The 25626-nt window shown below is 32.1% G+C and overlaps 1 protein-coding gene across 5 annotated transcripts in view; it reads right to left on the bottom strand.

Annotated features, from left to right (window-relative positions):
* EPHA3 (EPH receptor A3) overlaps nt 1-25626 on the bottom strand; it is a 321817-nt gene that overhangs the window by 22563 nt on the left and 273628 nt on the right. For all 5 annotated transcript variants that reach the window (XM_016145836.2, XM_016145837.2, XM_036219075.1 and 2 more), the window contains 2 exons: nt 23720-23781; nt 22451-22660 (listed from right to left, as the gene is read on the bottom strand). In XM_016145836.2, the coding sequence (XP_016001322.2) occupies nt 22451-22660; nt 23720-23781 (272 nt within the window). The remainder of the gene's footprint in view (nt 1-22450; nt 22661-23719; nt 23782-25626) is intronic.

A 25626-nucleotide genomic window follows, 5' to 3' on the forward strand; every position in this document is an offset into this window, starting at 1 on the left:
GTAGAATAATTACATTCCTAGAACTTATAATCTAGAGGAGAATATTGCATCTATGAATTATAGGAGACATAAAGATATTATTCTCATGGAATTTGCTCTCAGTTTAATAAATACATGTAATAAAGATGTGCCAAGTAGCAACCATATAGGAAGTATTATGCTAGTCACTCTGGGTGAGATAAATATAAGTAAGATACAATCCTTCTGTTTGGAAAATATCAGGCAAATAATAATTAGTTAATGTGAATAACTAAATGAAGAAAGAAATAAGTATCTAGTGTTTGCTTCTCAAACTTTACAATGAATATGAATCATACGTGGCTCACTCTCATTAAAATGGAAATTCTGATTCAGGGGTTCTAGAGTATAGCCGGTGTCTGCATTTTTAGAAGACTCCAGTTGATGTTGATCACACTAGTCATGAAGCTCACTTTAAGTGAAGACTGTTGTGATGCAGATCATGGAGCCGAGATTCTCACTGGAGAGTTTGTGGAGGTCGACTATAAACTGAGCTTTGAAAGATGTATCAATTTTGGATACAACAACAACAAAAAAAGAATGGAAGTTCCAAAGAATGTATGTCATCAGAATCTTAAGCCACATTCATCAAAACATGTGCCATTGATATTGAACCTCATAGCACTTCACTGGTTCTGAAGTAATGCTCAAGGGAGACATATATTGCTTCAGATAAATGGTTTGACATCTTCAGAGGTAGGTTATTAAACCTCTCTATGCCTGAATTTTCTCATTTGTTATTTGGGAAAGTAATAGTACTGATTCATAGCATTGTTATGGAGCTAAATGACAAATTTCAGTAAAATTTTTAACATAGTCCCCAGAACATGGAGAAGCTTCAAGAAACATTAGCTTACTAGTCACGCATTGAGGAAAACTGCATCAAGCAAAGCACAGAGGAGGAAAATATATGTTCTGGAAGAAAGTTTCCAGTGTAAAAAGACTACAGAGTATGTGGAGGAACATAATGAGAGAGGATGGGAAAAAGTCAAATGCGAAAAGGTCAAATTGGGATCTAATCACAGGTATGCTAAGTTTTATCCTGTAGGAAACAATGACATATGTGATTGGAACTATCTCAGAAAACTTGACAGTTGTCTTTGATGTTTTCATATAAGTGAGCTGTTCAGAGAGTACTGCCAGAAGAACTTTGTAAGAGGTAGGGCTTACACTAGGTATTGAAGAATGTGTAAAATTGTAGAGAAGCAAGCACAGAGAAGCCTCCAACCTGACGGTAGTTGACAATTTATAATAGTGAAGTAAAATGAATCAAATTGGAGAGATGGAAGGCAAACTAAAGAGAGCCTTGGGACTTAGTGAGAGACACCACAGAGCTCAAAATGCACTGGAGCAACAATGGTCTAAAACCAGAAAAATAGAATAGAAAACTTCTATAGTCACATAGATAAGAGAACATAGGTCTTACAAGTTTTCCCATTTCTCTCTCACTCATTTATACTCACTCATTTACTCTCTTTTTAAGTTTTTTTTAACAAAAATTTTAAAAGGTTGTTTTTCATATTTAAAATTAGAGAGTCTGTTTTCAAACCTAGTATTGCCTACTTCTCTGTCAAATTCAATCTGAAAAATAATGATAACATTTTAAACCACCCAAATTAACTCATTTGTACCCGCCTAGACCAATCTTGACTTTTAAGTCAAGACTTCAAATAATACCTCTTAATTTTTATGAAAACATAATTATATGTATAACAATTAACAAACTCTATTTAAGATGCTAAATAAAACCATTGGGCATACTTTCTCTCCCTTTAAGAATTCCGAGAATTAACAGAAGTTAAACAAAGCTTTATTTATGGTGCAAAAGAAAGATAATATTTTAAAATCTCAGCTAAATGTCTTATCTTTGCTACAGACACTATCATTTCCCTTTCTTTGCCTAGAACCAAATTACGAAAAGCACAGAAATGGGACTAAAAAAAGAAAGGAAAAGAAAAAAGAAAGCCCTTTCCATAGTAAAAAGTTTGTATTTATTTAGAAAATATAAGATACAGATGTATGTCATCTTACTAAGATCCCTAGTTAAAATTAAAATACAGACATTAGTAAAAGCAAGAGATTGATGAAAACCATAAATACTTATTGTGTTTTAATTCAACCAGAATTAAAATGCTGCATACCAAAGTTGTTTCATCTTAAGTGCTTTATCACTATTTTCCAGAGAGGAGAGCATTTAGCATATTTTAATGAAGTTTCTTAAAATAGTGAAATACTAAAACGTGCTCTATTTTTAGGAAGGACATGACCAACCCTATGTATAAGCTTGGAAAGAGAATCTTTTCACATGCTGTTCTGGATACAGATACACATGTTATTGGAGGGATCTCTGCGGCTTTAGCCACATCCGTCTCTTTGGAAGCTGTGCTCTCCACAGCCTCATAACTTGACTGGGACTCTTGCAGTGTGTTATCAAATGTAACACATGGTTACAGATTCAGGCAAATTGTTTCTAAAATGATTTTCCAATCAAGGGCTTTTTATTTGCTTTCTTGTGTCTTATTAAAATGTTGAATGCAGACAAAAAAGAAAATGTGTTTGGAAAAATATATGAGAAATTGTTTTAATGAAAACACATTTTGAATTCTGTCTAATATGTGCTTGCTAAACACACACACACACACACACACACACACACACACACACACACCCTTATTAGAATAACAATTTCAAACATCAATATAACAATTTCTGTAACACTGGCTGATTAAATAATTCTTACATTACTTTAACTTCAATTGCATTAATTCTTAACAAAATATTTTGGCTCTTAGCTCACTGTATTACTTTGGGAAAGTATGTTGGCCAAATTGCACAGTAGTCACCTATGAATAGACAAAAGCTTCTCACTACAATATTTACTAACTTTGGAAATGCAGATAATGGCCTCTCTACTTGTTTGTTATTTGGGTTTTTAATCTCAGATTTCCCCTGGTTCCTAGGTGTATCAGAACTTAAGTTTCCGGCCTTATGCAAAAGCATAAGGAAGTGGGACAGTTTGATTGTTTTCCTTTTATTTCAAACATGTTATTCTAAACACATGAAGAGTAAATAAGTAGCATTTAATTAGCTCAACAATTAAACCAGTTAGCAAAGTTAAATGTTTTCTTAATTAATCTAGAAGTTTCTATAGATCAATCTTTTAATGTACTAGTTTTTTCCTTAGTTGTTAACTCTGTTCCATGTTATTGTTGAGTGAGTCCATATACTTAAAAGTAAATATTTATTTATTTCCCAACAGAAAATTCTTAATTCATATTTTCTTGTGCGATTCCCATAAAACTCATTCTAAATGAAAAACTAGGGCTAATTTGAAGTCTTTATTTAAAAGGAATGGTGAATAAATAAGTATTGCTTGCCTTTGCTTAATGCTATTGTTGAAGTTCCTAGTTAGTTAGTTTTAAACTCTAGAATTTTAACCCTAGAATGCTTAGCTCTACTAGAAGATTTTCATTATCTGCTTTTAGGTAGTGTTTTAGACTGACTGGCTTTGCTCTGAGAATGATGTGATAATCATAAATTCAAAGACTCTTATCTTGCCTTTGGCTAGCCATCTGGTAAATGATGCCATACATCACTGAGGGACTTAGAAGAGAATAAAGAAGATTGAAGATTATACTCATTATTATTTAGGAAATTTTTGTCATTGGCAATAGATTTATGATATACATAAAACAAGCAATAAATTGTCTAAATTTTAGCAGGGTACTCAACATATGTTTTATCTTTCTTCATTTCTAATTCCCTTCCATTGGTTAACACACCTTTACTGTTGATATAAGGGACTTATTAAATGAAGATATAGGGAAAGCTCTTGGTAACTTCAAAGCAATTGAAAGTTAGCATTTGTTGCTATTGTTGCTAAATGTAAATCAAACTAAGATGAATATTATGAAATTTTTTCTTTTCATAAGATTGGCAAAAAAGCAACATAAAGTCTCTCTGGATTTAAATGAGAGAAAGGTAAACCATCATTGCAAACACTTAATTTGAAATCAAACTACAGGAGAGATTCCAATCTAGCAATATCATTATAGAGTTTGAGGAAGGGTGAATATATATGTTGTCATGAACTTTTTAAATTTAACATTGTAGTTTTAAATTTCATATAGTCAACACTAGTAAAACAAATTCAAATAGTAGCTCTTGTCCTATTCATTACCATAAATAAAATTAGTGTGCCCAAACTATAATTTAAAATCATAAGACTATGAAAGCTGAATAGGTTATAATGATGAAGATAATTTGCATAAACCACAGGAGCCTATGCTCATTCACCACAAAGAATAATTGTCTTTTTTAGATATCATCTTGGCAAATGCTCAGAGTAGGCATTCAAAAAATGCTCATTGACTTAAATTATATTCCCTTTCTCCTAAATACATGCTATTCTTTTTTGGGAAAAATGTCTCCCTGACTGAGTTTTGTAACTAATAAACTGCTTAGTTGAGCATGCTGGTCAAATGTGAACTCATTGTTGGAACATTTGAAAATCTTGTGAGCCAAGTTGGTTAGCTCCATCTTCTGTGATCCTTCTACTATTTAATTATCTTGACTAGACTGGGATATATGCAGGACTAACTGCCTTTCCCCCTTCATCTTTTCATTCTCAAGGTTGAAACAGAAATCTCACTTGTTTTCCAGATGAATGTGTAGTTTGGTTGAGAGAGAATATGATTAATTATTTTATAGACTTAGAATAGTAGATCTCACTAATTTATTTAATAAGTTTTAGCATTTTAAAAATATACAGTTCATTTTAAAAATGCACTAAATCTAGTTTTTCAGAATATATGTGAATAGTAAGCAAGAATAATACTTACTTACTATTACATACTTACTACATATTATGCTTACATAGAGCATAATAATAGCTTTTTTAAAAAAAATCACAATATTTTGGATGTTTTCCTCTTTCTCCTCATGCTACTATTTAATAATACTGTTAGTTCCATAATGATAGAAATATAAGGATTTCTGAACATCATTTTTTTACTGTATTCATAAAAGTATAAAAATATCTTAAGATGTTGTATGAATTAAGTATTTTAGAATTTGTAGAGTGCTATAAAGATTTTAATTTGATTCCATAAACAATATGCCTTCTATATCAACTGTATTAATATTAATGTTGTAATTACTTTACTAACTTAAAACACCACAAATTTAATAAATATACTTAGTCTATGTATGTGAACATTACTCCATTCCACTGTAAGATGAAGATAAGTAAAATTTTAAAATATAAAAAATAATAATGCAATACTACATATACTGACTGAAAACACATGTGCCGTATTTATGTGTTAAGTGGGTATGTCAATTTAGGAGTTTAAAATAAAGTCAAAATATCAAAAATAAAGTAAAATTTAGAGCGTTGGGGAGAAAAAAAACCTATAAATTTTAAGTATTAGATTCAAAGCAAATGAACATAAAATTTAAAAGGTATAGTCATACTATTTGTTGCATTCTGTTTCTGATATCTCAAAGTGCAATATTTTAAGAGGCCTATTGGAAGATGTCTAGTCAGTTGGATATATATATATATATATATATATATATATATATATATTTACAAATGGCAATATATTCCACATTGTCTTATGCAATGTACAGTCTGGTATGAATAGGAGAAATTATAAAGTACTTGAGAGGAGCATTTGATCCTCACTTCCAATCTTAATACATTCTTTACGTATCTTGGATAACTTTGGAATAAGGTGTGTCCACAATAGCACTATTGACATTTTAGAGTTTATTAATTCTTTGTTGTGGAGGCTGTTCTGCATATTATAGGATGTTTAGAAGCATCCTTGGCCTCTATCCACTAAATTACATTATCATCCTCCCAATCGTGACAGCCAAATATGTCCCTAGACTTTGCCAAATATTTCCCAGGGGGCAAAGTTATCCCTACTTTAGAATTAATGCTTTAGATTATGTGTGACAAACCTTGATCAGTATGGTAAAATAATTCAAGTGAAGTCTAGGATTTAACTGAGATTTTATGTAGATTTAGTCAAATTAAACTCCCCCTCCCACCCCCCCGCCACCCACCATTCACTCACTTTCAATGGATATTTTTATTTCAGTGCTAATCTAGAAAATTTAAGGCCAATTTCATTAGAGCTAATCTTCTGATACCTGAGTTTTGGTAAATATAAAAATATCCCTTTGAATTTTTCCCCTCTATTTCTTAATGTTTTATTTTATTTTTTCCCTTCTTTTTCCCTTCCTTTTTCTTTTTTTAATGAAAGCGGGGGGGGATGATATCTTCCTATTGGTAATGAAACTTAAATAAGCCTTATAAATTAAGCTTCAATTTCTTTATCAGATGAAGGTATCAATGACCAAAGATTTTACTACAAAATAAGTGTCTACTCCAAAAGGAAACACTATCTACTATCTATAGCTACAAAAGCATAAATGTCATTGGCATAGTGAGACAGGATAAAAGTCTTTGAGGGTCCAATTTGAAATGTGGTGAAAGAAGAAGCTGGGCCCATAAATTTTAATTTAGTTACATTTCATGATAAGGTTCTCTCCCTTTACACTGAGCATTTAAAGATCTGAGACTATCAATGTAAAATAAATGGAATATACAAGAGTCTGACTCATTCACCATTGTGGAATTTATTCATACTTATGCTTCTGATTGAACCACAAAAATTCCTCTTCCTTCCCCATCTCCCCCTCCAGCAAATTCAAGCTCATATTCTTGACTTTTTTTTTTCTTTTTCGAGTTTAGAAATTGCTTTCTCAGTTTATATATGGAGGCGTGGACACTTTTAAATTTTAGATGTTTTAAAAATATCTACCAAAAAAACGTGGAGCGAGAGATGTCTTCAGATCTCTCCCCTTGAAACAACAACAAGCTAAACACGCAAACTGCACACCAGAAGGTCTGAGCGTGGAATCTACACATAACAGCTACCACAGGTCAGAACCTCAGGTGTTGGGCAGTGGACTGGGACAAATAAAGAAACTGCCTCTTGCAGCTGCCAGAGCTCCTTGCAGGGGGAGGAATGAAGGTGTAGGAACTTCCCTGATCAGCCTGCCTGGAGGTGCCAGGACTTAGTGGCCAGCAACAGGGCCCAGTCATCAGGACAGAAAGCAGAGAAGTGGGACTGGATGACAGAGAAACAACAGCTGATTTTCAACAGCCCCAGTTCCAAAACCAAGGCTGAGCTGCAGCCCCCAACCCGCAACATAGAGGGCCCCAGGGGAATCTGAATAAACGCTGCCGAGACTGAGGGTACCTCTTGCAGCCTTTGGAACAACCTAGAGGAGGAGAGGGAGAGGAGAAGGAGTGGCAAGTTCATGCTGCAAGTTTCTTGAACAGCTGAGCCTGGGAAGATTGTAGGTTCCCCGTGGCTGGCTGGCTGCAGGACCCAGTCATCAGGGCAGAGAGTGGAGAAGCACCTGGCAGAACAACAACAGTTGATTCTACCAACTGCGGTTGCAAAACTGAGGCTGAGCCATAGCCTCCAACCCCCAACCACTCAGAGTGCCCCTCCTCCCATATCCTCAGACACCTATCACCTCAGAACCCCAGGGGAATCTGAGTGAATGCTAAAGAAACTGTTAGAGAGCCAAAAGACTTAGATGCCACCTACTGGAAACCAAAAGAGGCTAAAGACAGATCTTTATATAATAAATCCTCTTTCTGGAAAAACAATAGAATACACTTCGATTAATGCCCAGACAGAAAAATAGTTTATTAATTGCCACAAATATCTAGGTGACAAGACATCTCAGAAAGAAAGGGAAAAATATCAAGAAAATGAGCTTACAGACATAGAAATTCATGACTTAAGTGACAGAGAATTCAGGATGATACTTCTGAAAAAACTCGGTGAATTCTGAAATGAGTCATATCAGCAATTTCAGAAATTGCAAAAACAGCTAGATGAGCAGAGAAAGGAGATTAAAACCCTTAAAAAGGATCAAATAGAACTTCAGGAGATAAAAAACACACTGCAAGAGTTGAAAAATGAAATAGTAAGCTTGGGAATTAGAGTCGACGAAATGGGAGAAAGGATCAGTGATATCGAAGACAGAAATCCAGAAATAAATCAAAAGGAAGAAGAGAGAAACCAAAGAATAAAAAATAATGAAAGAGAAATACAAGAACTAGTTGATACCATCAGAAGAGGAAACTTAAGAATAATGGGAATTCTCAATGGAGAGGAAAAAGAGCAGAGACTAAAAGTATTTTCAGACAAATAGTTGATGAGAATTTCCAAAATATAAGAAATGAGCTGGAGCTTGGAATTCAAGAAGTTAACAGAACACCCAATTATCTCAACCCAAAAAGGCCTTCACCAAGATACATTGTATTAAAGTTATCAAAAACCAATGACAAAGACAGGATTCTCAGGGAAACCAGGGAGAAGAAAACAGTAACATATAAAGGAAAATCCATTAGATTATCATTGGACTTCTCAGTGCAGACCTTACAAGGCAGAAAGAAATGGATTCAAACATTTAAACTATTAAATGAAAGGAACTACCAGCCTAGAATAATGTATCCAGTTAACCTCTCCTTTAGATATGAAGGAGAAATAAGACCTTTTCCGACCTACAAAAATTGAAAGGGATCAGTGCACCTAAAAGAAAATAACAACAACAAAAATACGTAATTAGTAGTAAAGTGACTATCAGAAGATAGAAGCGAAGGAATGCAACCCTTACTAAGAAGAGGGCATTATAAGCTCAAATAATAAGAAGTGAATTGATGTAGCAAGATAGTAATGAATGTTCAGCATACAGAGAAACAAACTGAGGTAGCAATGATTGAAAAAGGAAGAATTCAAATCCAAATTCTCAAAGGAGAAAGAAGATAAGACACACAGAAGAAAATGGACAACTGTGTATATATAACTATCTTTTTCATACTTGTAATGGTAACCACACACCAAAACCTCAGTATTGAAGTATACGACATAACACAAAAAGAACCAGAGACAAAACCCACAAAAGCCAACCAAAATAAAGAAAATAAAAACGCAAGGACAAGGAAGCAATGGAAACACCAAGCCATCAGAAAGCAAAATATAAATGAGTATAAGAAGACCTCATATTTCAATAATCACCCTAAATGTAAATGGACTGAACTCACCAATAAAAAGGCACAGAGTTGCAGAATGGTTCAAAAAACAAAACCCAACACATGCTGCTTCAGGAGACACATCTCAGCTCCAAAGACAAATATAGACTCAAAGTGAAAGGGTAGAAAATGATATTTCAAGCAAATGGCATTCAGAGAAAAGCAGTAGCGGTACTAATATCAATAAAAAATAGACTTCAAAATAAAAAAGGTAAAGAAAGATACTGAGGGATACTTTATAATGATAAAAGGAATCATGTACCAAGAAGACATAACACTTATTAATATCTATGCTCCCAATCAGAGAACCTTAAAATATGTAAAGCAATTACTAACAGAACTAAAGGGAGAAACAGACCAAAACACTATCGCAGTAGGGGAACTAAATACCTCATTGTCGGATATGGACAGGTCATCCAAACAGAAAATCAATAAGGAAATAACATCTTTAAATGATACATTATACCAACTGGACATAATTGACACTTATAGAGCTTTCCATCCTAAAACAGCTGCTTAAATATTCTTCTCTAGTGCACATGGAACATTCTCAAGAATCGACCACATACTGGGAAACAGACATAGCCTCAACAAATATAACAGTGTTGAAATCATACCAACCATATTCTCTGAAACTAGAGATCAACTGCAGAAAGAAATCAGGAAAAACTGCAAATACATGGAGATTAAACAACATGCTACTGAAGAACTGGGTTAGGGAAGAAATAAAAAGAGAGATCAAGAGATACATAGACACAAATGATAATGATAGTACGACTTAATCAAAACTTTTGGGACACGACAAAAGCTGTCATAAGAGGAAAGTTCATATCATTACAAACCTATCTCTAAAAACAAGAACAAGCCCAAATAAAATAATCTATCGTTTCATCTTAACAAACTAGAAAAGGAAGAACAAATAAGACCTAAAATCAGCAGAAGAAAAAAATCATTAAATAAGAACAGAAATAAATAAAATTAAAAAAAATAGAAAAACTAAATACAACAAAGAGCTGGTTCTTTGAGAAGGTTAATAAAATTGACAAACCCCTGGCGAGACTCAATAAAGAAAAAACAGAAAGCACAAAAATAAACAAAATAAGGGATGAAAGAGGGGAAATTATAACTGACATCGCAGAAATACAAAGGATCATGCAAGAATACTATGAAAAAGTATATAACACCAAATTTAATAAGCTATAAGAAATGGACCAGTACTTAGAAAAACACAACCTTCCTAGACTGAATGAAGAAGAATTGGAAAATTTAAATAGACTGATCAGCAGTATGGAAATTGAAACAACCATCAAAAACCTACCAGAAAATAAAAGTCCGGGACCAGACGTTTTCACCAGTGAATTCTACCAAACATTCAAAGAAGATTTAACACTAATTCTCCTCAAACTCTTCCAAAAAATTGAAGAGGAGCCAATACTTCCCAACACATTTTCTAAGCCAATATTACTCTGATACCGAAACCTGGTAAAGATAACACAGAAAAAGAAAACTACAGACGAATATCTCTCTTGAACTCAGATGCAAAATTCCTAAATAAGATACTAGTGAACCAAATACAGCAACATATGAAAAAGATTATATACCATGATCAAGTGGGCTTCATCCCAGGGGCATAAGGATAGTTCAACATACGCAAATGAATTAATGTGATACACCACATAAACAAATGAAAAAATAAGAATCATATGATCATATCAATAGATGCAGAAAAAGCCTTTGACTAGAGACAGCATCCATTTATGATCAAAACACTCAACAACATCAATATAGAAGGAAAGACCTTATATAACAAACCCTCAGCCAATATTATACTTAATGTTGAAAAACTAAAAACCTTCCCTCTAAGAGCAGGAACAAGGTAAGGCTGTCCACTATTGCCACTGCTATTCAATATAACATTGGAGGTCTTAGAAAGTGCAATTAGGCACGAAAAATATATAAAAGGTATCCAAATAGGAAATGAAGAAGTCAAACTGTCACTATTTCCAGATGACATGATTCTCTATATAGAAAACTCTAAAGACTCCACAAGGGCACTACTAGAAACAATAAGCAAATACAGTAAAGTCCCTAGATACAAAATCAATGTTCGAAAATCCACAACGTTTCTATACTCTAATAATGAAGCATCAGGAAAAGAAGTGGAAAAAATTCCTTTTGCAATTGCACGAAAAATAATAAAATACCTAGGAATATTTTAACGAAATATGTGAAGGACCTATATAATTAAAACTACAAGACCCTCTTAAAAGAAATTGAAGAAGATATAAAGAAATGGAAAGATATTCTGTGTTCTTGGATTGGAAGAGTCAACATAGTTAAAATGACAATATTACCTAAAGCATTATACAGATTTAATGTAATCCCCATCAAAATGTCATCAGCATTTTTTAAAGAAATAGAACAAAAAAATCATTAGATTTGTATGGAAGTGCAAAAGACCCCGAATTGCCAAACCATCCTGAGAAAAAAGAATGAGGCTGGTGGCATCATTTTGCCCAACTTAAAATTATACTACAAAGCAACAGTAATCAAACAGCATGGCATTGGCAGCAAAACAGACACACAGACCAGTGTAACAAAATCAAGAGTCTAGAAGTAAACCCATATTTATATGGGCAAACAATTTCTGACAAAAAAGATAAAAACATACAGTGAAGAAAGGAAATTCTCTTCAATAAATGGTGCTGGCAAAATTGGAAGGCCACCTGCAAAAGAATGAAATTAGACTGTTGTCTATCACCACACGTAAAAATGAACTCAAAATGGATTAAGGACCTGAATATAAGACCTGAAACAATAAAATGCATAGATGAAAACATAGGAATGAAACTGGAGGATCTTGGTCTTAAAGAAGATTTTATGAATTTGACCTTAAAGGCAAGTGAAGTAAAAACAAAAATAAATGAATGGGACTGCATCAAACTAGAAAGCTTCTGCTTAGCCAAAGAAATTGTCAATAAGGTAAAGAGACAACCATCTCAATGGGAAAATATATTTTCAAGCAATATATCGATAAGGACCTGATCTCTAAAATATATAAAGAACTCATATGACTCAATAACAGCAAAAAACAAACAAACAAACAAACAATCCAATTAAAAAATGGACAGAGGACTGAACAGACACTTCTCCCTAGAGGACATACAAATGACCTACAGATATATTAAAAGATGCTCAACATTGCTAGCTATTAGTGAAATGCAAATCAAAACCACAATGAAATACCATCTCACCTGTTAGAATAATTAACAGAACAAGTAATAACAAATGTTGGAGAGGATGTGGAGAAAAAGAACCCTCATACAGTGCTGGTGGGACTGCAAATTGGTACAGCCACTATGGAAAACAATATGGAGTTTCCTCAAAAAACTAAGAATTGATCTACCATATGATCCAGCAATCCCACAACTGCATATTTACTCCAAAGACTTAAAAACCCATATCCGAAAAAATATTTGCACACCAATGTTCATAGCAGCATTATTCATGGTGGTCAGGACATGGAAGCAGCTGAAGTGTTCTATGATAGATAATTGGCTAAAGAAGCTGTGGCACATATATACAGTGGAATATTGCTCAGCTGTAAGAAGAGATAAAAAAATACTGCCATTTCCGACAACCCGGATGGACCTTGAGATAATCATGCTAAGTGGAATAAGTCAGATTGAAAAAGTTGAAAATCACATGATACCACTTATATGTAGAATATAAACCTAAAAGCAACAAATGAACAGGACAAACAAAGACTTAGGGACATGGACTATGGACCAGTGGTTACCAGAGCTTGGAGGGTGGGGAAGGAGGGGAGAGGTAGACAGGGTAAAGAGGGTCAAATATACAGGGGTAGGGGAAAGGTAAAGTGAGTAAAGGGGATCAAATATATAGTAGCTGAAAGAAACTGAACTTTGAGTGGTAATCACACAATAGAATATATAGATGTCAAATCATAATGTATACCTGAAAATTATATAATTGTATTAACCAATATTATCTCAATAAAATTAATGATAAAAAAACCCCCTACCAAACATATCCTTCAATGGGCTATCCAAACATTTGAGTTTGATGAGACAAAATTGTGTTATCATTTAGCATTCTTTTTCTTGCCACAGTAAAACTGTTCTAATGCAATTATTATTGAGATATAACTTGAAAGCATTTATATATCTACATGTAAGCTCCCCAGATATTTATGTATCTAGAAGTCTTCAGTTGCCTAGAGCAAGCCCAGAATCACAGCATAAGGAGTATGTCTAAAAATCTCAATTGCAAAGAGATCACCAATCTAAATTTAACAGTGTCAGAAGTTAATGTTTGTCCCCCATATTTTCAATGCTAATCCTAGAGCCAGTTCCTCTGAGTGCTGGGGATACAGGAAGATTTATAATCCCTTTTTCCATTTGGATTTTAAAGTTTAGAGGTAATAAAGAGTCTTGGTTTCTGGGCTCAGCTTTGACCCTACTACTTAATTTTAGCCGTTTCTTAACCTCTCTTTGCTGATATCTTGTCATTCACAAACTAAGCATCGTGGGAAACATAAAACCTGGCTTTATTTTGTCTTATCTGTCTCTAACAGATGTGCTGACATATGAACCTCAGCTCTTACAACTTTCAAATTTCCATCTTAAACCTACATGGATATCAAAGATGCTGATATTTTCAATGTTAATTATTTTGGACTCTTAAACATGATCCTAACTTTGGACTAACCTGCATATCTATTGGGTGTCATATCTGGATTTACTTCTGTAGAATTCTTACAAAAAAAAAGTTAAAGGAGAAGAATAAAATGGAGCAAGTAATGATACTAGAGACTGTCTCAGCAGAAGCATACATAACTGCTAAACTCTAATCCGGGATTAAAGTAGTCCAAAACCTTGTTCACTTTGGCCAGAAACAGCAGTTAGAGCAGGAATCACATAGTAAACCTGTTCTCAAAAGTTCTTGCAATTCAGTTCTCTAAGTTTAATGAATTTAGACAGTTCAAATGAGATATTTGGCTAAAAGCCTGATTTTTTTCAGGCACTGAAATGAAGTCAGCTCATTTACTATGTGCTAGGGGGTTTCAAATCTTGATTTCTAAAGAAAGATACTGTAATTGCTGGACTCTGTGAACACTGAGGTATATCTCATATCTGCTCTAGTTTTTCCCTAATTATATGTACAAATCTCTCCCTGCTGATTTAGGAAATACTTTGCTGATCCACAGTTCATATTGCCTACCTGTGAACTCTGTCAGGTCATACTTAGAGTGACAAAGGACTTTAGAGAGTTTATCTTTGTAAACCCTAAGTAATTGAGTATTTAACCTGGAGGCAAATATTGGCTTCTTGGGTTAGAAGTGGAACTATAGAAATAAATCATTTAACTCAAGGATCAAGTATCTATCTACTGTCAGGAACTAAACTTCAGTCACTGTAGACAACAGTAGACAATAAGGTGAAGGGCGATCCAAGAAGACTCCCAGGGGAAGCGTCTATTCTAATCCTCAGTAGTTCAAATCTAAAAGCCATTGAGAGAATCGTTTCAGCAGATGTTTGATTGCCACAAGAGATCAGAGATGAATGATCTCCTAGGTAGCAAAAGCCCATTCCTTGAACTTTTGAGATTTTTCAATATTATGAGAATAGCTTAAGAATTTCTTGAAATACAAGAAAATCTTCACATTGCATTGTAGGTAACTCTATGTCTATCTAGGAAATAAAATACAAATAAAGAACACTTTTTTTACATTGAAGCTTTATATAATACAATATAAAATTATGTTATCTGATATATGTCTATGCAACAAAAGCAATGCAAACAATTAAGGATAAGGCTAAACATATATCCTAATATGACTATAGGTACTTTCAAAATTTAATGAAGTTATAAATGCTAAACTTTTTGTTTTATATATAATCAATCCCTTATTTATTGGTTAAAGGTCATGGAAATTCATTTGAATTTTAAGCACTCTGAACACAACTTTCCAAAGAAGCAATATTTTAAACAAATAAGTCAGAAAGATCTATTCAATATAGCAGGGGTACTATATATTTGTAATAAAAATAATGAAATAGAAATATGTTTATTCTAGTAATCAAAGAAAAGTTCATAATTTGAGTAGGCTTGATTTGTTTAATATAATTAAAAGTAAGGAAAACTGATATAAGTTAAGAATCTCATAAATATCTGTGGAGACATTTCTAATTAGACATCATGCCCACAGTTCCCTTGAATATCTATGTCTGATAAATAGCTGACTGAAATATGGAACAAGTCCAGAGCTATGGCTAACAAATGATACAAGTGGGTCTGAACCATAACATGTAAAAGTATGGTTAAAAAAGGGTGATAGAACAGGAACGAGTCAAATTATTAGCCATTCCAGACATCCAGTGGTAAGATCAGATTAGGATGTCGTGACTGCTGTCCCCTCCAATACCAAAGGGATTTGGAGCTGATCAGCAGCTTTATGGTACATGGGAAACACAGTGTATGCTGTGTCATCACATATTTGAAAAAGTGGGATATTCACAAGTGAACTATAAATAATTTCAGAGAGTGTTTTTACTAAACTTCCAGGAATCACAACACGACAGACTGTACTAGTCACTATTAGCCTGTTTTTTTTTTTTTTTCCCTGAGTTAGATCATTAATTTAATTTGTCCACTTGAAAAGTGAGCCTGTTGGAACCAGAGCAATGATAAAACTATTTTATTAAATTGAAAATTAGTTAAAGGAAAAGAAATCTGGTTGTTTAATCTTGATATATCCTTTATTTGCTCCTTCATGTTCACCAATTCTCTGCTCTAACGTCATTTTATCAGGGAAGATTTTCTCTGATTATCTGAAATTAACACTCCCTGCACACTGCCCATATTCCTTATCTTCACCGCCTTGCTGTGCCTTTACTTGTTTGTTTATCATGTGAATTTCAAACTAGAATGTAAGCTCATGAGGTCAGGGCTTTGTTTTATTTACCTCTGTGTCCTCAGATCTTAGAATAGTGCCCAGTATATCGTAGACACTAAAGTATGTGTTGAATGAATAAATAATGAATTTTAGAGAAAATAGTTTCTGCTAGAGACTGTGTATATTTTTACATTTAACCTCCTCACTCACTCCTGTGTTCTATTCCAAAATTATAGTTGTGACTTTTCCACATATAAATCTGGATAGATTATTTTAACATGTTAAAATATTTCTTCTACCCATCTCTCTGAAATGAAAAATACTAGAACTCATTAAATTTTAATGCAACATTGATAACTGAGATTACTAAATCTAAAGTTTTCTGATTTTCGAACATGTGGCTTTACTTCGTGAAGCTACATAAGACATATTTATACTCATCATAAGAAAGTAGGGAATCAATTCATGATTAACATTATTTAATTTTATTTGAAGCTTAAAATACATTACTATAGGAAAGGTCACCGATTAGATATTTACTTATTACTTTGTTTTCATCCATGTGTGAATGATATGTGATGTATATTACTAATCAAACAAATGTAGTTTTTTTTTTTTTTTTTTTTGTATCTTAAAAGTTTTTGGAATGTGAAATTTTTAGTCCTGAGATCTTACAGAATGAAGACTCTTAATTTCTGTTCTTGGAATGAAGTTATCCTAAACAGGCATATTTAACAACTTAGATTTTAACTACTTGTTTAGTCACTTTTTTTTGTTAAATCTGGAAAATAACATTGGATAAGACAAAGTTGTCCTAGAATATTTCTGGCAACAACTTGACAGAGTCACAGAGGTAAAAAATTAAATGTTATTAAGTAAAATAAGTTTTTTTTTCTCCTGTTACTTAACACACGATGTCTGCAATAACTTTTCACTTAATTTTATTTTCTAAAAATTAAATAAGGCCTTGTATGACCATTTTTTTAAAAAGGCAGAACATTTTTATCTAATATAAAAACTGAATTGACTCTTACTGCATAAGCATCTTCTAAGCAGAAATCAAAAGAAAAATATCTAATAGTGATGAACATAACCCAAAACAAATCATTTGGTTTTCTCAAATTTCTCAAATTAGTTTATATGGTAATTATGCCTCTAAAATGAATCTGGGGGCTTGAGAATTAGATTGGCTTTATGTAACACAGAATATAAATTAGATAAAGTCTACATTTTTTTTTCTGACATTCTCTAATTCTGTGTAAAACAAGCAAATTGAGCACTATTATGTTAAGATTTTGTATGCCATCTATTTCAACACATAAATATAAGAATGCTTATTTGCACAGCTGTATTCATGCATAAAAATTGCTAACCTATTTAAAATGAAATTTTATAAGAGGAAAAATTGAAAAATTATTCAGCGGCAAAGAGTTCTCACCAGTAAAATCATGGTTCTATTAGAATGAAATAAAATAAATAGGTAGTTCAGTGAAGAAAAAAAGAAACATGTCATAACTCTACTTTGAAATTCACATTATGGGAAACCAAAGAGAGAGAATTCATTTTTTTATTTGTTTATTTGTTTTTTCTATTAAAAAAATATTTCATGGTTTAAATTTGCACAGCTAAATGCTCCAATCACATTCATCCCAAGTAAAACCCTGGGACTTCCACGATGGTTTGCAAGCTTTCGTATGCAGCTGTAGTTATTCTTCAAGGCTTTTCTTCAATATGTTACATCATGCAGTGTCATAAGTCAGATTCTAAATCATTTAATAAACACTAAAACATTTATTCAGATTTTTAGGTGATTTTTTAAAGACAAAATATCTATAACAAAGGTTCTCAAGTTGTCATCCAAGCTTTTTGGATGTCACTAAGAGCACTTCCAAGGGTCTGCAAGATTGAACTACTATTTTCATAATAATACTAAATAAAACATTATAGCTTTTCTCACCCTCAAAACCTCATGAGCATACAGAGAAATTTTACAAAGGTTACAGAATGAATAATAATATTATATAATGGAAAGTGTCGATGTTTAGAATTTCTGCATAACTCAGTAATGAGAAATGAGAAATAACAAGAAGTAAATATTGAAATTAACTCTGATTTCCTATCTAATACCTTAATGAAAAAGAGAACACGCAAAAAGGAGTATAGTATTACCTTAGCTCACTCTGTCCTTTCAGATGTACTATTGAGGACATAAGGAAGAAAAACTCGTGATACACTTAAGATAGTACCAAAAACACATAGAGAAATGTCTACTAAATTGTTTTAAGACTAAGCATTTTCTCAACTCTTCAGATGCTCCATCCAGCTTAAGAATTTTAAATAGAATTAGTTTATATAATTTCTATTCCACTCTTCTACTCTGCCTCACAGACCACGGAGATGTTTTTAAAATGAGAACAGTAGACACCATACATTTATTCAGTGTTGCTGAATCAAGTGCCTTTCATAATTCCTTATAGCTAAAGCTGAACAAGTGGCTCCTAGAGCAAATTAAGACAGAAACATCACTGGAGGTAAAAATGAGAAAACTAAAGCTGTTCTATTTTGGATACATCATCAGAAGGCAGGGGTCATGTAAAAGAAAATAATTCTGGAAAAAATAGAGGGCAGAAAGAAAAGAGGAAGATCAAATTTGAGATGGACTGACTCCATAAAAGTAGCCATAGGCATGAGTCTACAGGAGCTGAGGAGGACTGTGGAGGACAGGATAGTGTGATTACCACTTATTCATAGGATGCTCAGCAGTAGGAGTTGACTTAACCACTTTAACACACACACACAAAGGCAATACCTTTTAGAAGCAATTGGGAAAATTTTACACATTGAGGAAACAAATGCTAGTTCTGAACTGAAGTGATACTAGGTGAAATATGTTAAGTGTGACTAAAGTAACGTGACTGGTAAAGCAGATTAATCAAAATGAATGACTTGGTATCCACATTCTTAAATGTTTTTCTGAAATAATTGTAATTATAGCATGCTAAGTTAAATAAATAAGCTGGATGTCTAAGCTGGATAATACTGATTTTGGTTAAAAAAAAATAGACTTTACTATACAACAATGTGCCACTTCTCTTATTTATTAACTATAAGCTTATTGAGACCAGTGATTTCATCTTGGTCAAGTCTGCTTCCCAAAACACTATATACTTAAACAATTCTGAATAATGATATGATTCATTCACATTCTATTTTTAAAGATAATTTTAAAAGGGGAACTCCCAAAAGATTTTGTTCAATAGTAGTGTTCCTACAGTAATTATAAGTTTCCTAGAGACAACTTAAGATGGTGACACTCATTTAATTGTTTCAGTGTGTTGGTTTAAAAAGCAAAATAGCAGTCCTATTACTTTATAACCATACTTCATATTGTAGAATACATTATAAAATTATTGCACCCAACAAGGCTTGTTATGGAAGACTAAGAAAGTGAACACTAAATAGCTATTCATTGTTAGTGAATGAGCCCATATGGTCTGCCTGGTTTTTAAGGATCTTCCAAGAATGAAACATAAATGCTAATAGCCTTTTGTACTTTCACTTCACAAATGCTGAAGAGGAATTTTGACACAGCAACACCTCTTTTTTTGTACTTCTGGATCCCTTGGTCCTGAAAAATAACAATTAGTGTAAACAAAGCTCTGAAAGTTAGCCCAACATTCTCCAGGGGGCAGATGGGCTAAATTTGGATGGGTCTTTCAAGTTTCTACAAGAGCAATCATTTCTTTGAGTATCCTAGAAATCAAGACCAGTATTGAGAACAGGGTGCCCTCGTTTAAAAATTTGATATGGCATAGGGATTAGAACACAATTGAATTATCAGAAATTGAGATTACAAATAAAGGCCTTTTTATAAAATATTTTTAATTAAAACTGGAACTATTCCTTGGATAAAGTTGTAACAACAAGAGCAATGCCAGCAGGAATGATACTTTTCATGAAGTATGTTAAAAGTTCATAGCAGCAGAAGGTGATGAAAGATATCTTTAGAAGGCAGAGTAGCAGTGAGTAGCATTTCTGGAGACAATATGCTGCATATGTTGTTTTCTGGGATGATAATTTAGTCATAAAAATGATGCTTAGCTACAGAATGTTGGCTAACTATTTTTTTTTTTTTTGGAAATCTGAGGAGTACTAAAAAGCACAAGATATTTACTCATGTTTTGCAATTCCATAAAGTTTTCAGAGCTGTGTAGTCATAGTCCTTGTTATAAATTAATTTAACCAGCTGATAGATATAAAATTGTCTTTTATGTTTCTTATTCTTAAACTCATGAACTATATCCCTAGGAAAACAACATTTTTATGCACAACACATTTAAAAAATATTTAGATTAATGAAGACAATGAATCTACTATAGAATCTAACTGGAAATGGGAAATGCAAACAAGGGTGTAATGTATGAAGATATAAGAAGAGTTCCAATGCATGTAGGAATATCTCTGGAATATTGTGTTTCTGTATTTCTGTGACTCTATCACTACAGCATATTTTTGTAGATGAAACGCAGTCTGGCATATGGGTCTCTTTCTCAGAGTGTGGTATTGCTGCCATGTGACAGTCTTGGTGATTACTTAATGGAGTTGTTGAGATTGATAATTTCAGAAAAGAATAAGCTTTTCTAAAAAAATTTTAATCAGGAATTAACTTTTAGAATTAAACAAGAAGAAAACAGCAGAAATTGGCTTTAAAAAATTAGACCATTTTCTTAGCCGGTGAGAATATGGAGGAACAGGCTTCTTAATATTGCATCTTGCTACTAGGAGTGAAAATCAATAACGAACTATAATGAAAACAATTGGGTGATTCATACTTCAAAATTCTTACATAGTCGCATGCATTTTGACTCAGTAATTTTAATTATAGAAAATTATATTGAAGAAATAATCATGGACAGACATGAACTATATATCAAAATGTAAATCACAGTATTGTTAATAATATCAAAACGTCGAAATTCTAATGGTAGTTTGGATAAATAAATTCTGTACATGAAAAAATGGAATACTATACACTAATGATTCTGTAAATACATATCTATTATCTGGAAATTTCTACATTTTTTATGTTAAGTTAAAAAGGCAGATTATAAAACATTAAATTTATATGTTAAAATACTCGATTTGTTGGCAAGAGGAAATCATTTAATATATGAATATATGTATAGTATGATATTATTTGGGGGAATTATATTCACAATTGGTAATTATTTACAAATGAAAATGTGTAAAATTTTTCAAAAGTATAAATTAAAATGTTAAACCTGGTTTTTTTGGATAGTATCATAAGTAATGAATATTATCTTTTTAAAAAATATTCTGCCATAAAAATTACCTAAAGAAATAAGATTTTAAAGAAACCTGCCAATAAACATATAATAAAATAATCAAATATCATTTGAATTAAAAGGATACAAATTGAAATATGCAAATGCTCACAACTAACAAGTAAATACTAAAAATAATGATAATGTCTAGTTGTATCATGAGTATACTGAAGTATGCTTTTAAAATAGCAGAAACTCTTTGACACAGAAAATCCACTTTTAAGAATACATGGTAGGTAAATCATCAGATTCATACAATTATAAAGGCAAGTGGATAATTTACTCATTTGTATAAAATATTGAAAAACTAGATATAATATTAATTTGGGGTTTGTTAAAAAAATGGTACAACCAGAAATTAAAATACACTAAACTACTAAACATGAAAATAAAGATTATCGACAGTAAGCTGTATTCAAGTAGTATACTGCTAAAGAGAGAGAAAGGCTAAACATTGGTATTATAAATAATCCTATTCGAATTATGTATCCACACATATGTGTGTGTGTGTATATGCAGGAAAATCTGGAAAAATTCACTCACAAATTTACAAATGTTCTTTGTGGGTGGCGCAATTATGGATGACTTTTCTCCTTTTTATTGCTTTGTTTTGAAATCTTTATAATACAAACGTGTGTTGCTTATGTAAACATTAATTTAAAAATGCTAAAAACTATGTATAATTGGATGAGAGTCCTGATAATTTATCCAATCTACTTAAAGGTGGCTCAACCATGATGGAAAAATGGTAAATATAAAAATACCAAGACTTCAGACATGTGAGAATTTTGCTGCCTTTTTGAGAAAAGCAATAAAATCATTGGGATTTCAGAAGTAAAATCACTACTAACCTCATGAACACTGATCATCTATTTTCCCAGATATGTAACAATATTTAAATGTTATAGAATAAATTTCTTTTTGGAGAAGATATAAATGACAAAGCTCTGTGAGGTATAATTTCTACCTACTTGCAAATCAACATAATTCAAGGTGGAAAATAAAGATAAAAGGGGGAAAAAAAAACCCTTGGTTACTCACTCTTGTTGTGTAAGCAGCTTCTGGGTCATCTTCTAGAACGCGTGAAAGTCCAAAATCAGAAACCTTGCACACCAAATTGCTGTTGATCAAAATGTTCCTAGCAGCGAGGTCTCGGTGAACATAGCCCATATCTGAGAGATACTTCATGCCAGATGCTATCCCCCGAAGCATCCCCACCAGCTGGATGACTGTAAACTGGGCATCATGTTTCTGGGAAGTATTTCAAATGTACTGTTAAGATGTGCTGCTATTTCTTAAAGATATATCTTGGTTAAGATCTCACACACTAAATTGTAACAAGACCGAGTAAGTACATTCTAGGTTAAGTACTCTAGCTTAACAAGATATATGAATCTGAATGGATACAAGGCTAAAACAAAAATAGCATAAGTGCTGAATTACTAAATACTTTGTAACAAGAACCTTAATATTCTTTGTCTAGAACTTTCTCAGCGTTTATTTGGCTTACTAACTCCTCTGAATAACTCCTCTGAATAACTTCAAGAACAGCAAAATGAAATGGATCCTGTGATTATTTAACTTTTTTATTCATTTGATTCTTCCTTCTATGTTCCTGTATAATTCATTAATTGCTTCAAATAAGGGGGATGTTACATATTTATTACAAATAATTAGTTCAAAATTAGTCAGAAATATTTATTAATATTTATTATTGAGGACAGGGTCAATATATTTTTTTATTCTTTGCAGTGATTGGTGATTGGCCATGTCTCATACTCTATAAAATTTTTGTATGTTTCTGAACATAATATCTGTTCTAAAATGATATATCTGAATTGAGAATACTTTGGTATTATAACATAAGCTTATTATCTGAGTGGATGGCACTAGGTGAGATGGTCTTCTATCTTATAGTAGTTGAGGTTACTTTATATAAATAAAAGAGAATCTTTCTTACATCAATTTTATTTGTCTTACTTTGGAATTATTTTTATTTTTTATTTTTTTACTTGAACCTATGTGAGTCTTGGCACTACAAAAAGGCTGAAGACAATTGAACAAATTTGTTTTAAAAATATAAACCATTTACATTTGGATGCTTCAAGATAAAGATTCAAATTTACAGTCTTCCTCTTGCTACTTAGTCCCAGAAAATTTTAGTTTTACTTTAATTTTTGATTACCTAATTGTCTGGCAAAATATCACAAGCTGTCTCTAACATTTTCAGTAATTTATTCCATATTTATATATGCATGTGCATAGATAGAGATAAGAGATCTATGTATGTATACAAAATCTTCTACTTACACGTAGGAAACTGTCCAAGGAACCATTCTCCATGTATTCTGTAACAATCATAACTGGTTTACCTAGATATATGGTAAATAATAAATATATAATCATCAGTAGTGTTCAACAAATATGCAATGAACATACATAATCTTTGATACAGCCAATGAATTAAAAAACTGTAAAAGCTTTCCCTGTTTTCCCAATTTTGTAAAGTTGCAATTAAAAAAGAAAAACAACTTTAATAGAAAATAAAAATAAATCACTTTTAAAACATTAAAGATTGGTTTTCAGAATAAGAGCCTATTATATCTAAATTGGCTTATTTGTCATGGCTATTCTTGAACACAACATATAGCCCTTTCTTCCCTTTAATTGCATCTTAGCTGATTTACAAAATCAGGTATTTCTGCCTTCAAGCCTTAGATAGAGCTGGAAAATCCACAATCATTTGTACTCTCTACAGGTATTTACCTAACTACGTGCTAGTCGTTCTCTTGTGCTGGTTAGTCAGAAGCAGGTAAATTAAAGTCCCTACCTTAATGGATTTTATATGTGAATTATACAAACAATTAAGACTAATAATTATAACAATTTTATCTGTATTAAAATAACACATTAGAAATTATAAAATGCATGCTATGTTTAAAAAGAAAATGAAATTAAAATGGCCGTTAGCAGTAACTTGTAATAATTATTTTGGAAATATGTAGCTTTAAATACCATTAAACCTTTTAACAAATATTTAGATATATTTATATAGCACTTATTATGTACAAGATGCTGGTTTAATTATTATATATATACATGAACTTATTATTATCATTCCCTTTTTATACATGAGAAAACTGAGATATACAGAAGGTAATTAACTTATTCGACATTGCACACTAATAATTTATAAAGCCAAGAACTGCAAGCTGAATAAAGTATTCTGTGACTTGGAAATTTGTACTGAGGGAAACATCTAAAATATGAAAAAAAAAACAGACACAAAGGTGCTAAATATACAGATATATGTAGATCTACTAATAGAACAAATGTTTAACTATAGGTAATAATTCAGGCACTTGTTGGGTATCAATTCTATGGAATTTTGTGAATTAAGATGACTGAATACTGTAGCACTTTAGGCAATTAATGCTGTGTGAACAAAGTTGAAAATATAACTACATATGTTATAGTAACAACCAGAATAATAAGTAATGCAAAAAAAAAAAAAAAACAGATTTCTTAAAGAAAATGATACATTAAAAAGGATATTTTTTATATACAGGAAACACTAGTAAAATTTTTTCGTGTTTAGAATAATACAGCATTAGATTAGTACTTGACATATAATACATCGCTTTGTCTTCACATCATTTTATGTTGTGGTAATATGTATTATTCCCATTTTACTGTTTCCTCATATGAAAGTGTTGTGGATTAAAGAAACTTGCTGAGGTCACATGATTAGCTAGTGCTCTAGCAGATCTCCTAACATGGTTGCCTTTGATTTGAAAGCCTATGTCCTCATACCCAAAAGATCTGAGTTAAGTCTTAAACTGAGTACTGATGAAAGAGCTTGAACAAATAATAGATTTTAAACATCCATACATGCCTATGTAGAGTGCACATAATTTTTCCTCATCTGTTCCTTCAATAGCATGAAACTTAGTTTGCCATTTTGATGGAAAATAGTTTCTTTTGATAGCTTTTTTTTTTTTCACAAATGAAAACTCTTAATTCATGCTGGTTGTGAATTGTGGCTTAGGATTGTGAAGGTTATACTTGCTACATTTAGCACTTGAATGTATCCCAAGCTATATGTCTTATTTATTAAAAAGTGAGAAAAATTATTTAAATTTTATAAAATTTTTCAGATAATTTTCATATATGTAACAATCAATTGATATATCAATCTCTTTTCCTTTAAGACATTG

The sequence above is a fragment of the Rousettus aegyptiacus genome, unplaced genomic scaffold, assembly GCF_014176215.1.
Source record: "Rousettus aegyptiacus isolate mRouAeg1 unplaced genomic scaffold, mRouAeg1.p scaffold_m13_p_4, whole genome shotgun sequence".
In the NCBI taxonomy this organism is placed as follows: domain Eukaryota; kingdom Metazoa; phylum Chordata; class Mammalia; order Chiroptera; family Pteropodidae; genus Rousettus; species Rousettus aegyptiacus.